This window comes from Lichenostomus cassidix, chromosome 28 (genome assembly GCF_008360975.1).
Source record: "Lichenostomus cassidix isolate B80296 chromosome 28, HeHo_3.0, whole genome shotgun sequence".
Classification (NCBI taxonomy): Eukaryota; Metazoa; Chordata; class Aves; order Passeriformes; family Meliphagidae; genus Lichenostomus; species Lichenostomus cassidix.
This window is the reverse complement of record NC_139508.1, coordinates 5350733-5370070: the sequence shown is the minus strand read 5'-3', so window position 1 is coordinate 5370070 and position 19338 is coordinate 5350733. Positions and strand designations below refer to the sequence as shown.

General features: G+C 58.7%; 1 protein-coding gene across 5 annotated transcripts in view; it reads right to left on the bottom strand.

Moving 5' to 3' along the window:
- Window positions 1–10750, bottom strand: part of NFIC (nuclear factor I C) — a 45340-nt gene extending 34590 nt beyond the window's left edge. For 3 of the 5 annotated variants that reach the window (XR_014846197.1, XM_085040204.1, XM_085040206.1), the window contains exon 1: window positions 7618–8169. Coding sequence is in view for 4 of the 5 variants with exons in the window: in XM_085040204.1 (XP_084896330.1) it covers window positions 7618–7647 (30 nt within the window). In the remaining variant the exon portion in view is untranslated. Of the gene's footprint in view, window positions 1–7617; window positions 8171–9894 lie in introns of those variants that run through there. The other 2 variants (XM_085040205.1, XM_085040208.1) reach the window with 2 other exon arrangements.
- Between the last annotated feature and the right edge of the window lie 8588 nt (window positions 10751–19338).

Below are 19338 nucleotides of genomic sequence, written 5' to 3'. Positions count from 1 at the left end.
GAGGCTTTTATCCCGTACATTCGCTAATCCGACGGGATTCAGTGTCAGGGGCTGCCCACGGGAGGCTCACAAAGGCCGTTTCCAGGGCTGTTCAGCCAAGCGATGGAGAAGGCCAGCCGGGAAGGACAGACGGCGGTGCTGGGTTGTCACCGCCTTAGGTGACAGGGTCTGACCCCGGGGCTGGATGGGCGGGCATGTGTGTGACCCCGCTGCGACGAGGTCGAGCAGGGGACGTCCTTGCATAGGCAGGGGTGACATGAGGACACCCCGCAGCTGTGCCCCGCAGGCGTCGGGGTCACAGCCTCCCACAGAGCCGGGGGTCGTGGGGAGGACCTGCTTGCTCTGCGCCGGCTGCCCCGGGGGAAGCGGGTAAGGGGTGGCCCAGAGGAGGGGAATTTCCCCGGCTTTTTTCTCCAACAAACTCCTTGGCTTGTGCAATTAGAGAAATTTGTTTAACAAACTCCCGGGGGAGCGGAGCGGGAAGGTGGGGTGGCGCGCGGCCAGGGCGCTGCTCACACAGGCCCGCTCCCTCCCCGCCTGCGCCTTTGATCAGCAGCGCACTGCGCCGGGAGACGGGAGCCGTTCCCTGTGGCCAGGGCCACGCTGTGCCACGGAAGTGCCTCGGTCCCTGCGGACACGCTGCCCGTGGCAACCCCTTGCCATGTGTCCCCTCAACTGCTGCTTTGCAGCCCCCTCCGCTCATCATCCCCATTCCCATCGCCCTCGTGCTCGCCGGGGTGGCACGACCCTGGCACCCTGCCATGCTCAGCCTCAAACCTCACGGGCCACAGGTGCGCACACGTGTGTGCCCCGCCGTGCCCGTGCACAGCGCAGGCTCCAGGCGCGCACTGGCCCGCTCGCTCCCGCTCTCTTTCTCATGCGATGCCATTTCCATCAAAAACCCTTTACTCGGCACTTTTCCCCTCATTGGTATTCACACCGCGCGCTCGCTGTCCTGGCGCACAGGTTACTAAAGGAGATTTTGCGGCGCAGCGTGGCGGGGGTCACATTTCAGCCCGCGCCGTCTCGCTTTCCCAAATCGCTGGGCAGCAGCCAGGGACGGCAGGAGGGGGTGCAGGATTCGGCACATCACAGCTCCCGCCAGGCAACCGTGGGACCAAGCGGCCTCGTCGCCTGTGGCAGCGGGGCGAGGCGGGCTGGCGGCGGCGGCTCTGCAACACAGAGTGATGGGTGGCTCCCTGGGGACAGCGAGCAGGTCACCAGCACTCGCCGTCCTCACGGCAGCCCCACGTGCCTGTGCAATGTGGGAGCAGCTGGAAAAGAGGGTCTGAGCAGAGAGGGGGGCACACACTTGGCGCTGCCACCACCTGCCAGCACCCAGATGAGCCCTGGGTGACATCCACTGTGTCCCCGAGAGGACTGTATCCCTAGGATGGCATCCTGGGGCAAGGAGGGAGCAGTGGTGCCTCTCTTTTTCGGGGCTGGTTTGGAAAAAGGGGAAATGTCTGGGTGGAAAATCAACATTTCTCTCTCGTGGGCTTTTTTTTTTTCCTTTGAAAGCAAAAATATTTCTTGGTTTTTCGTGATCAGAAACATGTTGGGGGTTTTTTTTGGACAACAGCCGGTCAAATACCGTTTCCCCGCAAAGGGAATGCAGGGGCCCTTTGCAAGGAGAGCAAAAGCCTTCTTAAAAAACAAGATAAAAACCCCAGTTTGAAAAAAATCCACCTGGCTATGGACTTGAATAAGCTCCCAGGGAAGAGGGGTCAGCAGGAGGGCCGGATCCTGGCATTCCGGTGCCAGGCAGTGCTGCCGGAGTGATGGCAGTGGCAGGGAGGGCAACGTCCACAGCAGGCAGCCTGAAGCCCAGACCTGGGGATTTTGCCCAAAATGCTGCTCAGTGCTGGCTGCTGGCCGGGGAAGGAGGATTAATGCACTTTTAGAGCAGTGGTGAGTTAACCGAGAAATCAATCCTTGGCAGTGGCTGGCCCCAGGTCCCCCAGCGCGTGAGCGCTGCCGCACCTGAGCCACGGGATCCTTTCCCAGCTCCTCTCCAGGACTTGGGAAGCTCCGGGTCTTGGCGGCCGGCGCAGGGCGTTGGGTCCCGGCCAAGCTGGCACAGAGCGCCCGGCCGCGGGGGATGCCTGCCCAGGGCCGACGTGACGGATGGCGAGCCCAGCCGCCCGCCCGGGTGTGAGCCAGGCCCCAGGATGCCTGGGGGGACCCTGTGCATCCCCTCCCTGCAGCTGGCATGTCAGAGGGGTCTGCATCCCCTCCTCGAGGGTGAGATCTCAGGGTATCCAGCTGCCAGGGCAGGGAGGGAGGCTGAGCTCAGGCTTTTGCCTGCACCAATTTGGTGCTTCCAAAGATGCTTTGGAACCCAAAATCCATGAGGGTTTGGCACTGGGCACTTCTGGCCCACCATGAGGCTTTGCCCCACTCAGACTCAGCCCCACCAGCAGCCCTCAGCCATGCCGTGGGGACATCACCAGTGATGCCACACGATTCTGGCAGGGCTCAGCACCCACTGATGCTGAGCTGCTCCCATCGCTTTCGCCACCCTGCCTCGACCTGCCCGGCACACCTCAAGGTGCTGTGGGAGAAATCCTCTCCCCATGGGTCCCCAAGGAGCAGATCCCTGCCACCCCAAGGCCCTTCCTGCACTTCCCAGCTTGGGTGCAAGGACTGATGGGGATAGGAGCTCCCCCAGCCCCCTCCCACAGGCAGCCAGCCCCCTCGGAGGTGCTCAGTGCTGGCACCACCATCCCTGCACAGAGGAGCCACAGCACGGCCGGGGGTGGCAGGCAGCATGCCAGCCTCACAGGGAGGGATTTTACCTCCTCCACATCTCTCTTTCTTCCCCTCCAGTAAGGGACTCTAGGGATGCTCCCCATCACCATCACCATCACCATCCCCATTCTGCCACCAAGGGCTTGGCTTGCACGTAGAACAGGTGCAGGCACAATGGGAGTGATGAGGGGACAATGGGCACCCCTTGGGCTGCAGGGAAGTGTCCAGGGGCCATGCACAGGGACGGCTGGCACAGGCAGCATCAGGCAAAGAAGGCTGGTGAACAGACAGGGCAAGCTGTCCTTGACCCTGGGGCCATTCCAAGAGAGCCCTGTCTTGCAGAGACCTGCTTCCACCACCTCCAAAGGCAGGAGACACTGTTCCTCCCTTTCCCTGTGAGTACCAATTCCCCATTCAGACCCTCCCCTGCCATGCACAGCCCTGGGTCAGGACAGATCCTTCGGTGCCACCGTGGCAGTTCTCCCCTGGGCTCAAGCTCCCTGTTCCAGGGCTGCCCAGGGCTCCTCAGGGAGCCGCCTTTCCCGCTCTTTGCTGTGTCTTGATAAGAGCAGCATGGCTGGCTGGGCTGGCCCTTGCTATGGCTCCTCTGCCCAGCGAGCCTCCCACGCGGGCACTGCCCCGGCCACGCTGGCCATGCCGCAGCCACCCCTGCAAGGGGGGAAAACCGACGGGTCAAAATGGGATCAGACTACCACTCCCAGCATCCATCCCCAGCCCTCCGAGGCTCACGGGAATAGAAAAGCACCGAAGGGAGCTATTCCCAGTGGCTCCATGAGCTCCGGGCATCGCTTTGGGCCCTGGCAGCTGGGCTTTGTTCAGCAATCTGCAAAGGCGTGCACACACCCGCAGCGCTGGGCGCGCGGTGGGATCACTCCCTGCCCCGGTACGGAGAGAGCCGCGGGCATGGGGGACCTGAACCACAGCCAGGGCAAAGCTGCCCAGGGAGGGAAGGAATCGGCGGGTACCTCGGAAAAGGGTGCCTGATTTACTGCACGATGCCCCAGCCAAGTTCAAGGTGATGAGGGGGAGAACGGCACAGCACGAGCGTCAGCCAGCAGCCCCTTGTGCAGCTGGCTTTATCCCACCCGCCTCCCCGCATGCCCATTCCAGCCCTCTGATCCAAGCTTCAGAAACCTCACTGAAAACGGGATCTGTTTTTACCAGGCGAGGATTTAAGATGGGATCAGGCAGGAGCAGCGGGCGCGAGCGGTGGGGCAGGGCTCGCCAGGGCAGGCGGGCACGGCGCGGCGGGCGCCGCGGGGAAAGCGAGGATCTCCCGAAGGTTGCATTTAAAGAACAGCCTCATTGTTTTTCCCAAACAATACTCAGCAGATGGGAGAATTGAAAGTATGTTGCAACCTTCCCTCTCTTCCCCCGCCATGCCCGGCTTGCTGCTCCCATCCTTTGGCAGCCGATCTGAGCTCCCGGCTGGAAACCAGTTCGCCAGAGCTACTGGTGGAGGGGGTGAGCACCGGCGCTGAAAACCCTCGGCGGTTTTGGGAAGGGGGTTTGCCAAAGGATGCCCCACGAGATGTGCCCAGAAGGTAGCTCCCTGCTCCAGCCACGTGCCTGCAGCAGCGGTGGCAGCCGAGTGATGTGTGGAGCCCAGTCGTGGCTGGGGAGAAGTGGGATCCCCTTGGATGCCTGGAGATGTAGCTGTGACCTTGCCACGTGGCTGCAATGCCTCTGGCAGCCCGGCTCCATGCCCTGGGCCCTGTGCTGTGCCCGTTCGCCGGTACTGAGGTTGGTGCCAGGCCAGCTTAGTCAGGTGTTTCCCGACGCCCCTCAGATCCTGAGCCACTGCCTATGGCACACACGGGGGTTCATGCCTGGCCACCGGCTCTCAGTCAGGCAGCGCGGGTGCATCGCCTCTGCCGTCCCAAAATCAGCTCTGTATCCCAAGAGTGGAGCCTGGGAGAGGGAAGAGGGTCTCTGAGCAGACCCCGGTGGGATGCCCGGCTTCCATGATTCCAGCTGCCCTGGAGGCTGGGGCCCATCTCAGCTCATTCTCATCCTGCGGGTACCAGGGTGGGGGGCTGAGGGTGCACTGGGGCACTGCCAAGTGCCAGGCACGAGCCAAAGGTTTGTAGGAGCATCACCAGCCATAAAATTTGCACATTTTCTCCCACCAGGAGTATCCCAAATCTCCCCCCATTGCAGATCCAGGAGCCAGGGATAACCATTACAGCTTTGGAAATCCCTTCGGCTCCTCGGCAGCAGCTCTCAGGGGACACACGTGCAGGTCCCTGGCAGGTGCTCAGCTCCAGGGTTATTTTGGAGCCCTGGCAGCCGGACCCACCCCCCCTCCCGCTTCCCCGTGGGCAGGGTGAGGCCTCGTGAGTGGCGGCGGTTCCGGTGCTGCTTCCCTGCTAATCTGGGCAGCTCCCTCTTGACTTCCCGGCCTGTCCCCGAGTGGGGACAGAGGTGAGCTGCGGAAACGGGAGGAAGTCCCCAAGCAGGGATACAGAGCTGGGGAAGGCACAAAGCCACCCTCTTGCCTGACGGCAGTAACGGCCGAAGCCGTGCCCAGGAGCGTGTCACAAGCGATGCCTATGCCAGGGCTATTTTGGTGCCGCTGGGCTCTCCAGCTCGGGCCTGTTCCGGCTGGGAAGGGCGCCCGCCCGAGGGGTCGCCCGGGTCCCAGCGGCCGTGCCGGGCTCCAGGGGCTGGCAGTGGTGGCGGTGGGGAGATGCGCAAAGGCTAAGGCAGGGCGGCTCCCGCGCACGTTCCAATGTATCCACATCACCATCCGCAGCTCCCGAGCCCGGGCGAGCCTGCCCGCCGCGCGGGTGGGATGGGAACGGGAACGGCTGGGCTGGCGGTGGGGGACGATGGTGGTCCCATCCGAGCCGGGCTGAATCGGAGCTGAGGCTATGCCAGGGTGAGGGGGAGGGACACCAGAGCCTTCTCCGTGTCCAGGCATGGGGCAGAGTATCCGGGGAGGAAAAACCAGCTCCTCTCCGTCGGCCAGGAGGAGTGCTGGGAACAGCACGGGTTTTTGAGGAGAAGGGCTCCTGCCAGCCCCGGCCCGGCCAGCGACCGCACGGCTTCCCACATCACACCAGTACTGTGAGCTGGCAACAACAGGCGCTGCCAACCCAGCACCAGCTGGAGACTGGGAGGGTTGGGAGCTGGTGGGACCCCTGGGATGGATGGAATCAGGATGGGAAAGGTGGGAGAGAAAGAAAAGGGGGAAAAATAAAGGAAAAAAAAGGAAAAATAAAAAAGAAAAAGAGAAAAGAGAAAGAAAAGAGCAAGCAAGAAAGAAAAAAGCAAGGGAAAATATAAAAAAGAAAAAGAAAAAGAAGAAAGAAAAAAGGAAAGAAAACACAAAGAAAAAATAGAAAGAGAAAAAGAAATAAAAAGAGAAAGAAAAAATAGAAAAAAAATACAGAAAAAGAAAGAAGACAGAAAAGAAAAAATGCCAGATTAAGGTGTGACCCCCGCCAAGTCAACCACACGACAGGGAGCACCACCTCAGGGTCATCTGAGCAGCCCTGGTGCTGCCCACCCTGCCCCTGCCCTGCTCGTGCCCTCACCAGCCTCCCGCTGCACCCAGGGAGAGCCGGGGCCAGACCCCGCGCTGCCCCCGCACCCCACACGGGTGCCACGAGACCCCCACGGGCAGCGGAGCCCAAGGCCCCGAGGTGGAGCCAGACCCTGCCCGCAGTTCCAGCCCGAGGGAGGGGGTCTAGTAGGAGAATGCCGTGCCTGGGCAGGGGGGTCCTGCAGCAGCACCCCCTCCGCCCAGCAGAGCCCTCGTGGGGTGCAGCACGAGGCTGGGCTCTGAGTGGGCAGCGGCTGCCAGCAGGGAAGAGGTTACGAGCAGGGGAAAGCTGCCTGCTCAATAATTAAATAAATATCAGCGATCAATAAGCACAGAGCAAAGGCAGAGCCGCAGTGGTTGTGCTGTGGGCAAGGGGGGGTTCCTGAATCTCCCTCCCGTGGCCATACCGGTTGTTGGGGGGAGATTTCGGAGACGCCTCTCCTGCCTGCACTCTGGGCCCTGGCACGGCCACCCTGCCGCGTGCCAACGGACCACGGCGGCATGGCCTGGGGTGACACCAGTGTCCCCATGCACGGCTCGGGGCTGCCCCTCGACCTCCCGACACCCCGATGAGGACTGGCATTGCCCCTCGCCTCGGAGACTGACGGGGTGCCCCCCACATCCTGCCGTGCCCGACCCTCCCCGCCCTCTCGCCTGCCGGCACGGCGTGGCACGGCTGGGTGCACATTGTCCCAAACTCAGAGTATTTGGGACAAAAAGCCTGTGCCACCCCAGCTCTTGCACCCCACCATGTGCAGCTGGGCTGGGAGGGGGGGAAGGAAAAAGTTTCATGCTACGCAAGAAGCAGCATGGCCGAGGCTGAGTTCACAGCGCCGAGCTCTCCCCAGGCTCCCCGAACCCACCCAGGACCCCCTGCACCCCACGGTGTCCCCCTCACCCCCAAAGCCGCCGGCTTCCCCGCACCACCCACCTCTGGGCGCAGCGAACAAAAAATAAAACCCAAACCACAACGCAATCTTCCAACCCCCCCACGCCCCAAGTGAAAGTGAAGGCTGAAAAAGCCCCAAAAGAACCAGAAAAACCATAAAAAACCCTACAAAAGGCGAGGGAGGGGGACAAGGGGGGAACGCGGCTCCTCTGAGCAGCGCCGCACGGCCCCAACCTGCCTTTCTCTGCTATGATTATTTTTAGGGAGGGGGGTGTTGCTTTTTCTTGGGTTTTCTTGGTTTTTTCTTTTTCTTTCTCTTTTTTTTTTTTTTTTTTTTTTTTTGCAACTGTTAAAGTCTGTTGCGGCGAAAGGAGCAAATTGGGGGGGGACGCGGGGGGGTCCCGGTTACCTGGGTCAGGCAGAGAGGAGACGAATACATCCCGAGCCGTGCTGGGAAAGTGCCTAATTGCAGGGCTGAGACTCGAGGCGTAAAAGTTACTGAGTCATTTCGGAGGCTGGAGCAGTCCGGGCGTTTTTTCTCTCTCTCTCCTCCGGAGCGGCTCTGCGGGGCCCGGGGGGGGGCAGCCGGGCACGGGGGGGCGGCCCCGCGGGAGGGGGGGCCGAGGAGGAAATAAAAAGATTCCAACTTCCACCCCCCCGCCAAAAAATTAAAAAAAAAAAAAAACAAACCAAAACAAAAAAACCACAACAAACCAACCCTAAAAAAAAAAAAAAAAAAAAAAAGCAAAATTTCCCCCCCCGGAAAATAAAGCGCTTTTTTGTTGTTGTTGTTTGTTTGGGGGCTTGGGGGGGGCGGTTTAAAGAGGCAGAAGGGTCATCCTCGCCCCGGGGGCTCGGGGGTCCGCACCCAGCCTGCAGGCACCGGCGACGGGGAAGTTAGAAGGGAAGCGGCTCCATCCGAGACCCGGGCAGCGGAGAGAGAGAGGAAAGAAAGAATGAGAAAATGAAAAAAAAAAAAAAAAGAAGAAGGAAAAAAAAAAGGAGCGAGGAATGAAGTGACGTTATGAAAAAAGCCCATCCCAAAATATTACATCCCATTTAAAGATGTAGGAACCCCCTTTGGCTCGCAGGGCCGAGGCGCTGCGGGACAGGGGGGCCGGGGGAGGGAAGTGCCCCCCCGTGGGACGGCGAGTCCCCCCTGGCCCCGGCGCGGCCAGCGCCGAGCGCACCCGGCTTTGGGTGTTTTGGGGATTTTATTTTTTTTAATTTTTATATTTTTTGTACTATACTGAGCCAATACGGCGAGGAGAGAGAAAAAACCCTGCAGATTCATGTGCAACTTCTGGGCAACGGCCCCGGCGCGGGGGGATGGGGGTGGTGTTACCCCCCGCACCCAGCCCCAGTGCAGGGGGTCGCCCCGCCGGCCCCGCGCTGCCCCCGCCGCATCCCGCTCATCCCGCGGAGACACTTATTCCGCCCCCCCGCGTTATTTAACGACCGGCAGCATCACGGTACCACGGGGGGGGAAAGCGCCACGGGCAGACCCGCGCCCCCCCTCGCCCCAGGGGCTCCGCAAGCCCCCCGCACAAAGAGAGGAGGTGATTAAAAAAGCGGAGCCTGCGCCCGGCAAACTCCAAACCGCAAGTTCTCGCTCCGCACCCCCCCGGCCCCGGCCGATCGCGGGCGCTAATGACGCTAATTAGAGAGCGCGCGGGGAGCGCCACGGGCGGAACACAAAGGGGATCCCCGGGCACCTCCCGGGCTGGGGGGAGCCGCGCCCCGCTCCCCTCCCGCACCGGGGGTCGCCGCTTCCTGCGGGGATCTGACCCCGCAGCGCGGCCGCTCCCGGCGCGGAGCCGCGTCTCCGCGCTGCCTCGCTCCCCCCGAAAAAGAAGAAAACCGCTTTTTTTTGGCTTTTTTTTTTTTTTTCCCTTTCTTTTCTTCTGCGGGGACGAGCCCCCGCAGCGCCTCTCCCCGCACAACTGATTTTCACTCTCAACTTCTGCCGGCCCCCGCGGCCGATCCCCGCCCGGAGTTGGGGTTGACCCCGCACACTCCTCCCACAGGGATATCCCCGTCCCCGCGGGATGCGGCGGCTCCGCGCAAACTTGGCCGGGTGGGCCCGCTTCCCGCATCCCGCATCCTCTCGGGGCGGCTCGGGCCGCGCCGCCGCGCTCCCCCCGTGGCCTGCCAGGAGGAGAAGCAGGAGAAGCCCCGCACGGCGGGGCCGGGGGGATGCCTTTATTCTCACATCGAGGACGGCTGTGATTCCCCCCTCCCTCCCCGCTACGGGCAGGGCGGCCCCGCGCAGCGCGGACTTGAGCGCGACCCTCCCGGGCGTCACTTCCAAGTTCAAGTCGGTGCGGCTGGCGGCCTCTCCGCCCCTTTTTTAGCGGCCATTTTCAGCTCCATCCAGCCCTCCGCGGGCTGCGGAGGCTCCCCCCGCACCGCGCCACGACCTCCCCGCCAGGCGGCTCCCGCCGCCGCCTCCGCCCCCCGGTACCGCGGGGCGGCTGGGCAGGGGGAGGAGAGACGGCGGCAGCTTCCCCCCGCCCGCCCCCGCCGCCCCGCGCCCCCCCGCTCCGACGCCGTATTAAACTCGCCCCGCCGCCCCCTCCCCGGCAGCAACTTTTGCTCGTGGGGGCACCCGCAAACACACGCACACGGGGGGGTGAAGGGGAGAGGGGGGAAGTAGAAGAGAAAACGAAAGTGTCATGGGACCTACCATCGCCAAGTGCAATTAACGGGCTCCAAGTTGCTGCGAAGCGCAAAGCAAAGAGGATGGATGGGTTGGTTTGGGATTTTGGTCTAAAACGTGTGTTTTCCACCGCGCCGAAGGAGGAGGAAAAAACCGCTGCCCCGCGAAAGAATTAAAAAATTAAAACCCCAATAATAATAATAATAACAATAACAATGATGGTAATTATAATAAAAGTCCTTCGAGGCCAGCGGCAGCAGCACAGTGTCCCCCGCGGGCGGTCACCCTCGCTCTGGCTCCGTCGCGCTGCCGGGGGCCATGCTCCGGGCGGGGGGCCGGGCTGCGGGGCGGGGGGCGCGGGGCGGCGGTGACGGGCAGCGGGAGCGCGGGGCCCGCGCCCGGCCCGGCCTCATGCGCTGCGGGGGTGGCGGGCTGGGGGGTGGAGGTGGGGTGCGATGGGTATTTTTGGAAGGCAAGCAAAAAAAAAAATGTTTCTAAAAATTAAAAAAAAAAAAAATTAAAAAAAATAAAAAATAAAGCCCGGGAGCGGGGCGGGCGGGCGGCGCCTACGGCAGAGCAGCACGGGCATCCCCCCCGCGGCCCCCCGGCGCAGCCCCACTCCGGCCGGGCACGGCTCCTCCTCGCAGCCCGCAGCGCCCCGGCCCCATCGCCACCGCCCCCGCCTCCTCCTCCTCCTCCTCTGCCTCCTCCCCTCGCCCGGGGCACCGGCGGCGTTGCGGCGGGGACGCTCCCGGTGCGGGGGCGGGGAGGGAGGAGGAGGAGGAGGGAGAGAAGGAGGAGGAGGAAGGCTCCGGCCCCGCTCGCCCGGCAGCGCGACGGCGGCCCCCGGATGGTGCGGGTAGGTGGCGGGGGCTGCGGCGCGGCCCCCCCCTGGGCCGGCTGGCTGCGGGGCCGCCCCCCCGGCCCTGCCCGGCGCGGGGGGGGTGGGGGGGGGCGCGGCCCCGGTGCGGAGCTACCGCAGCGCGGGGAGGAGCCGCGGGCAGCGCCGGGCCCACCGCCCGCCCCCGCCCCGGGCATCCCCCGGGCACCCCCGGCCCCGCGCAGCCCTGGCTGCCCGCCCCCGGCCCGGGCATCCCCTGAACACGCACGGCCCCGGCCCCGTGCCGAGGACGCTCACCTTCACCCCCATCCCCGGCTCACGGACATCCCCCCGTTCCACGGACATCCCCTGCCACCCCCTCGCCCCGGTGCGGACACCCCAGTGGTCACCCCGATCCCCCGGGTGCAGACACTCCCGGTGGTCATCCCCTGCCTCCCCTCTTCCTGGAGGCAGAAGCCCCCCGATGTCACCCCCTGCCACCCCACCCCCGGGTGCACACACTTGCCCTGGTCACCTTCCTGCCGCCCCCCGTTGTCCTTGGAGACAGACACTCCCCTGTTGTGTCCCCCCCCTACCCCCCAACTCCAGCCCTCTCGAGCATCCTCCATCCCCTCCAGGGTTCCCCATCCATCCTTGTCCCCCCATGCTCTCGTGCTCTCCCCAGCCTTCCCTTCACCCCTTCCCCAGGAACACCCCCGGAATTCCCCCCCATCTCTTAAAGCCACAGGCCGCTTTGCAGCTGGGGCTGGGGGGTTTGGGGCCTTTGCCCTCCCCAGTCCCACTCCAAAAGTTGGCAGTGACCCAAGCGCTGGGTTTGGTCTGGGAGTAGCAAAGGGTGTGTGTGGGGGGGGAGAGCGATTCCCTCATTTCTATCGACCCCTTTTGTGTCTGGACCTGGATTTTTAACCCTTGTTATTGAGTAATCCTTTAATCTCTTAATCCTTTCAAATAACCATATTTTTCTATAGGAAGGAAAAAAAATTAGATATTTTTTCGGTTTGCTGAGGGCCGAAGTGTGCACCGTGTGCTTGGATTTTTCGGCACGCTCTGCAGTCCTGAACAAACAGGAAAATAATCTCCGTCTTCCTTGAGCTCAGATGGTTTCAGTGTGATAAATAATATGCTAAATAATTTATTATATATTTTAAAAATAAAATTAAAGCAAGCCACTCAGTCATTCTACTAGTTTTTATTCCATAATTTTCTCTCTCTTTTTTATATATTTTTTAAAGGGGGATACTCTGAGCCTGATCATTTTTACAAGGGCTCAGCTCGAATTTAACAGGGATTTTGGATACACTGGAGGTTTATTTTATCCATCCCTATATCCCCTTTGCCTGCTAAACCCACCACGTGCATACCAAGATACTGGACATTAATTTGTACACTCACAGGGTATGATATTATATATATCTGTATTATATATATGTATATATTCACTGAGAAATTTGTCAGACATAAGTACGGCCATCGGCCTTATGGAAATGAGATCTAATTTTATTCCAGCTGTCTGTAAAAAAAAGAGAAAAATTCTTTAAATTTAAAACCTCTAGAACTTTTTCTTGTTTGTTGTTTTTTTGGGTTTTTTTAAAATCACCATCTGCTCCCCCCCAAAAAAGCCACTTCCCTGTTTTAAAGCTGAAAAAAGAGGCTGAAATGAGCAGTTCCCTCGCCTCGTCCCAGCTCCAGAAGCCTCGAGGAATGTAAACTCGGTGGTAACTCCACTCGCAGAGCACAGTTTGCATTTTCTGCCCGGCTCTGAGCGCGATACAGCGCAAAAATAAACCCTGGGAAGAATTTGCCAATTTTTAACCGCTTCCAAGGCCGCCGTGGTGCCTGCTGGCAGCTCCCTCTCTCCTGCCAGGGTTTTATTTTTCTCCTGCGATTCCTCGTCTCCCCCGGCCCTGCGTGTTTTGGGGGGGACATGGATATTTGGGTTCAGTCTGTGGGAGATCGCCCAGCCGTGCCAGCCTGGCGCTGCCAGGGCGGGTGAGGAGGGAAAATGGGCGAGAAAGAGCAGGGCTGGGATTTTATTTTCCCTTCTACAAGGCCCTAGGGTGCAGGGTGATGGGGTTATTTATTTCTTCATAATAAAGAAGTTATTTATTTATTATAAATAATTGTTTATATTTATTTAAAATAAATAACTGCCGTAGTTATTTATTTTTGTAATGTTGTTAAAAGTATTTCCTGGGTGATTCAAAGCTGGTGCTGAAGGGCTGTTGGCCTTGGTTTTGAGACATCCCCTGGGGTTTCGGTGGCCCAGAGGCACACCTTGTGTCCCCTCAAATTAATACTGTGTTGATCCTCCAAACTGATCCCATTTCTCCTCTGTCAGCAGGGACTGATCCTGCAGGAACCATAACAGCACTGGCCGAGGGTGGCAATAATTTCAGTGCAGTGAGCGGCACGTGTCCCCTGGCACTGGCAGGACCAGAGGCAGAGTGAGCAGCACCCCAGATGCTGACCCCTGATCCAGGGGGTCACTCAGCCCCAGGGGTGCTGCAGGATTTGGGGTGCTGTGAGCTGTGCTGCCCACGGTGCTGGAGAGTTGCCACCAGACCCTGCAGCAGCTGTCCCCACTCCTCCCTGTTCACTGCAGCCCCCTCAGCCTAAACCCCAATTCCTAGTGTAACCCCCAGGCAGGAAAACACTAAAAATACAAAAATCCTATTTTTTAAAATGTTTCCAGGCTGCCTGTAAATGGCGTTTTGAGGATGGGGGTGGAATCCAAATCCACTTTAGTTTTCCCATGCAGGCCATCCCTGCTGCCTCAAATAAAACAAAAAGTGTGGGGCGGATTTGGGGTGCACTTCTGTTTCCCCAAGTGGTTTTCTGCAAGGGTTGAAGCCTGGGGGTAAAAGCTAAGTTACCCCAATCCTGCACAGGGACGGAAGGGGTAGATCAGGCCCTTTGTTTGTTCCTAGGGTTTTTATCTCGGCCTGTTCGTGGGCTCACAACTTCCACTCTATAAAACCAGTGCTTGGAACAAGTGGGAATTTGCAACATCCCCCCTCCCCAAGCTGGATTTTATTTCTAAAGGGTATTTCATGGTTGATTTGTGCTGCTAAGACACCTCGATGCCAACTTTTGGGCTCAGCCAAGGGGGTGCAGATACCCGTGGAGCAGCACAGGGCTGGTCACCCCCCATCGCCACGGGAAAACATCCCCCAGCCTCATTAGCCCTTTTTTTGGGCTCATTTTTAGCATTTTTTACAGGGTTTTTTCCAAGGTCCCATTCTACTGGGCGCAGCAGCACAGCCGAGCCACGTCCCTCTCTGGAAGGAGGGAGAGAAAGGGAAATAATCCATGTTGGGAGAGTTTTGTTGCTGCCTTTCTTTGCTTTTAAAATAACTTTTAAGGAGAATATTCTGGTTTTGACCAGAATTTATTTACTTTATTCCTTCATATGGCTCTTGGCCTGGGTCCCAAACAGGCAGAGGTCTGGCCTGGCTCGATTCAAAGCCAAAACGTGCAATGAAAAGAGATTTTTTTTCTCCCTTTTCTCTTTCTTTCTAAAGCAGGTTTTTAACTAGTGAAATTGTTGCTGACGAGGGGGAGATTTCAGTTTAAAAATTGCTAGCAGATTTCAGGGAATTATTCTGCAGGAATTTCAAGGGGTTTTAGGATTTTTGCTGTGGCTTTTTATTGATTTTTTGGCTGCAAGTTAGATGTAAAAAATAAAATATAAATCCTCAGTTTTCCCCCCACTCTGTATTTTTTCCATTGGCTCAAACATCACCTTTTCCCTGTGGATTTGTTGGAAACCAGCCCTCAAAGAGCTTGTGTAGCCCTTTCCCTGCTCTCACACCACTCAGCACTGGAAAGCGTGAACTCACCGCAGCAAATCTCCCCCAAAATGACCTTAAAACTTGGGTTTACATCAAAAAGGGGCTTTGGCGGGGGTTGCCAAATAGCTTCAAATACCACCACGGGCCCATGGTGCTGCTGCCCTCCCCATGCTGGGGGCTTGGGCCAGGACTTTCACAGCCATGTGTGGAAGGAGGCACCAGAAATTCTTGCAAACACCAAAATTTCACTTGTTGAAAAAACTCCCAACAATAACCAAACCCCAAAGGCAACCAGGAAATGTTTCCTCCCTCGTTTGCTTTTTTTTTGCCCGCAAAAAGACATAAATCAAGTCTGGTCACTCTCCCAGGGCTGGTTTGTCATGTTGGTGTTGGGGAATTTGGGGAAATTTCTTGAGTGGGAGGAATAGGGAGGAATATGGCCCTGACTCTTTGTTTGGAGCGAGTGCATCCCAGTTTGGTTTCTGTCCCTTCCCTGTAAACAGAACTGGCAGAGGGGGGTTCTGCCATTGTCCCCTTGCCACTGTGACACTGCCACGGTGGCCCTTGCCCCCTGCGGCTTGGTTTTGGGAGCAAGAGCACCTCAGGGCCACGATCCCAGTGACATCCACGACACAGGGATGTGGCTCTGCACCCCTGCACTGAGCCCAGCAGCGCCCCAGCGCCGGGGGGGCCCTCAAAATGTTCGTGTGCCAAGGGGAGCTGCACCCAGGGTTGGGGGGAGGACAAAAATCCCCCCAAATATGGTTTTGCTGGAGGGGAGGGTGGAGGAGCAGGGAAGCTTCGGGGAGCTGAAAGTGAAAGTGGCGGGCAGTGGGTACGGCGAGCGTGGTGAGTGTTTCGGGGACCCAGCTGGCACCCCGTTCCCTGGGGGGGTTCAGTCCCCAGGAACTGGCCCTGGGGAGGGCAAAAGCGGCTGCTGCTGGTGTTTTGCAGCCCCAACAGAAACGGGAAGGAATCCTGGGGGAATTTTAATCAGTTGCCAAAGCAAACAGAAGCACGGGGAGGTAGCGAGGTACCTGCTCCCGCCGCCGGGTCCAACACCTCCAGCTCAGCCCCCGCACCAGCCCCCCTTCCCGCAGTGTGTGCCCGGCCCAGAGCTCCAGGGCAACGCCAGGGGCAAACACCTTGGCAGCAGCGATGGAAAACCATCATTGCCCAGTTGCACCAGTTCAACATTGGGGCCAGGTGTGGGGTTCACCCTCCCAGCACAGCTCTGGAGCCGAGCGCTGGCCTCGGACCCTCCAGCGGCTTTGATGAGGTCTTTGCTGTGGTAGGAAATGGTTTCTCTGAGGGTTTTGTTTGCCAGAGGAGAAAACTGGGCTGGAATTTGCAAGAAGAAAGTTTGAAGGAAATGGCAAAGAATTATTATATTAGTTTTCCAGAAGGAGCTTCCAATTGTGCCGGTGCACAGCTACACATCGCAGAACTACACAAACGGGGGGAATACCCCAAAGTGATATTGGGTGAAGGGTCCCTTTCCCTGGAAAAGTTTGGCAACTCACAGACTCAATTGCCAGCCTCCGTCTGCAGCTAAACCAATTACTGCAGACAAATTGGCATGGACGTTCGCCTCACCGAGCTCTCGGCCGCACAAAGGGCTCGCTTTCCCTCCTCGCCTTCCCTCCTTGCTTTCCCTCATTTTCCCTCCCTTTCCCCCTTCTCTGCCACGATTTTACGAGAGAGGAAAATTACTCGGATGCTGAGCGTACTGTAAGTAATAAGGGCTTTGAAAATAGGCTCCTAATTAAAAATGATACCACTGCTCGTTTGTTTTTAAGCACATATTAAACTTTTTTTCCCTTCCCTGCTGCATTCAAATGTTGGGGTTGCTGGCTTGGGTCTTTTTTTGTGAAAACTGGCTTTCCGTGCCGTGATTCTGGTTTGATTTGATTCCCCCCTTCCCCCCTCCTCCCCCCGCCCCGGGGTCTGCTTCGAATTAACGAAAGCCAAATCCAAGAAGCTGGAAAGGGATATTATAGAATTTTCCATGTCCTTATTATTTTTTTTTTATTAGTGGGACCAGGCAGCTCAGCAGAGTGGGGAGGGAAAATGGGGTTTGTGGTTGGGGGGACTGCGTGAGGCACTGGTGGGGGGGCAGCAGCCCCCACCTGCAGCTCAAGGAGCTCGGCCTGGGGGGCACATGTGGCCCAAGCATTTGGCACAGGGAATGGAGCTGCACCAGGAGATGGGATGTTCATCTGAACATGGCCTTTGCAGGGTGACCCCCTCTGCAGCACCCCAGGATGGTGGCAGGAGCCCCCCAGGGTGGTGGCAGGGTACCCCCAGTGCTGGTGTGGCACCCACACTGCGACGTCTCACTGTGCACCAGCCTGGGCACATGGAGCAGGCACTGAGGGATGCTATGAACCTGCTGGAGGCTCCTTGGGGGATGTGGTGGCACTCGGGGGGTGTGGGTGCTGCTGGCTGCGACAGTGCCCTGAGGCCCAGGCACTGGCCCGGGGGCAGGTGCCCAGCAGGCAGTGGGCGCTGCGAGATGCCGTGGGGTCAGTGCGCAGCGCCGGGGCCAGGCACACTCTGCAGGCTGGGGGGCCTTGGATAGCCCTGGGAAGGGGGTAGAGGGGCTGTTTCATGGTTCTGGTCCACCCTTGGCTCATAAACCCCAAATTATTGCAGGACCAGGGGCTGGGGGCTGCGCATTGACGAGCTGCATGGGGATGAACACCTCAGTTTCCCCAGCCTGCCCGATGCCAGGGCGAGGGAATTCGGTGGGTTTAGATTTGTTCCCTGCTTGTTTCGCACTCGGGGCACTCAGAGCAGGGCCTGGAGAGTTAACACCAGCCACGCCAGCTCTTAGCTGCTGGCACATGCTCTGCCCGGCCCTGAACCGCCGCCAGCTCCCGCTCCGGCAACAACAGCCCCCATTGTGTGCCAGGCGCCCCGCGCCAGCACCCAGCTGCCGCCCGGGCCGAGGGTGCAGCGCAGGGCCACAAGTGGACTTTGTATCCCCGCTTTGGGCTGCTGGGTGGTGCTTTTTTTTCGCCTTTTTATTTTTTTTAATAGGAAGCAAGGAAAACAGGGCGTTCGGCTCCCGGCGTTTCGCCTAGCCGCTCCGCAGCGAGCCAGGAGGAAAATATTTTTTTAAAGACAATTGCTTGGCTCTTTTTGCCTTTTATTTTCCTTTTTTTTCCCTTTATTTTTCCTTTTCTTGCCTTTCATTTTCTCTTTTTTACCTTTCATTTCCCTTTTTTCCCCTTTAATTTTGCTTTTTGCCTTTCATTTTCCTTTTTTTCCTTTTTAGTTTCTTTTTTTCCTTTTTTTTTACCTTCCCCTCTTTATCCCTCTTTATTTCACCTTTCCCCCCTTTCTCCCCCTGCTTTTTTTCTTTCTTTTTTTTTTTTTTTTCCTTCTTTACCCCTTTTTTCTGGTTTCTTGGGTCTCTCCCTGTGGTGGCCCCGGATGCATCGCCTCCGAGGGGCTGTGTTTACCCAAGTGGCACCATGTTTGTCACCGGGGCTGGCTTGCTCCGGTGTCTAAATATGTGGTGGGAGGCACGTGACAGCGGGAGCAAACATCCTCCGCTGGCTGCCGGACTGCTTCTTCTCCCGTAGGGCTGGGGCTGAAGCCTCCCGGCTGCTGCTCCCAAACGCTGCCTTGGGGCTCAGCCCAGCCCTGCAGCTGAAGGGGATCTGTAGTCCCCTTCCTCCTGGGGCCCAAGGCAGGGTTTGTCCCTGCTGTCCAATTCCCATGGAGTTGCAGGACAGTCATCACATCCCTCTGTGTTCCAAGTAGGGAAACTGAGGCACAGCTCCTTACTGGCAGGAGAAACTCATGGGAGAGGATTTTCCTGCTGGATCCTGAATCTTTTAAAATCAACATTTTGTGGCCTTTTGGGGTGAAGGCTGTTGCTGTAGCAGAGATAAGGGGTCTTGCACCCCACTCCTGGCTCCCATGGCACTTTGGACATGGGTGAACTCCTTTCCAGGAGCATCCCTGGACGAGCATCAGGGGGTGTTGGGGAAAGTGCCCAGCCCAGGTGTGCAGGAGGAAACTGGCAGCACGGAGCTGACAGGACCCGCAGGCTCTCATCGAAATGCCCGTGCTGGCACTCCCCACCTGCCCAGCCATCCTGGCTGCGCTCCCAGAGAGGGGAGGAGGGGGAAGGCAGTGTCACGGGCTGGGAAGCCGAGCCAAATCTCAGCCCAGTGATAATGTTGAACATTGATTTCTGTATTCCCCTTCCTCCAGCCTGGCAGGACTGTGGGGTGTGTGGAGCCAACGGCTCCTGCAGTCGGAGCCTCCATCGTGGGGCATCCTGCATCCCAGCCAGCTCCGAGGCCCAGACCTGCCGGGGGGGCTTGAAGGCAGAAAGAGCCTCCAAATAAAAGGCATTTTGGAGGAATGGAGGCACCATTCCTGAATCCAGAGGGGTTTTGGCTGGGAGCAGGCCCCTCTGTGTGCTCTGCTGTGTCCAGCATGTGCCAAACAGTCTCGAATCTCAGCCCAGCCCTGGGCCCCAGATACCCCACACCCCCAGTACACCCCCAGACACCCCCATGCTGCACCTATGCCAAACCCTGAGATGGGAGCAGGCCTGTAGAGAGTGCAGCGCAATCCCTGGGCTCCAAAGTGTCTCAGAAACACGGGTTTCAGGTCACATTCCCAAATCCCCAGGGAGCACCCTGAGCCTGAGCCTCCCACATGGAGCATGGGTCTCTCTAGCCTGGTGCATCCCAGAGTTGCCAAGGTGCTGGTGCAGGTGTCACCGTGCTCCTGCCCCCACCCTTCCACCGGCCGTGGAGGGGCCAGAGCAGCACTGGCAGCCCCCAGCAGCCCTGTAGCACCATAAACCCAGCTCCA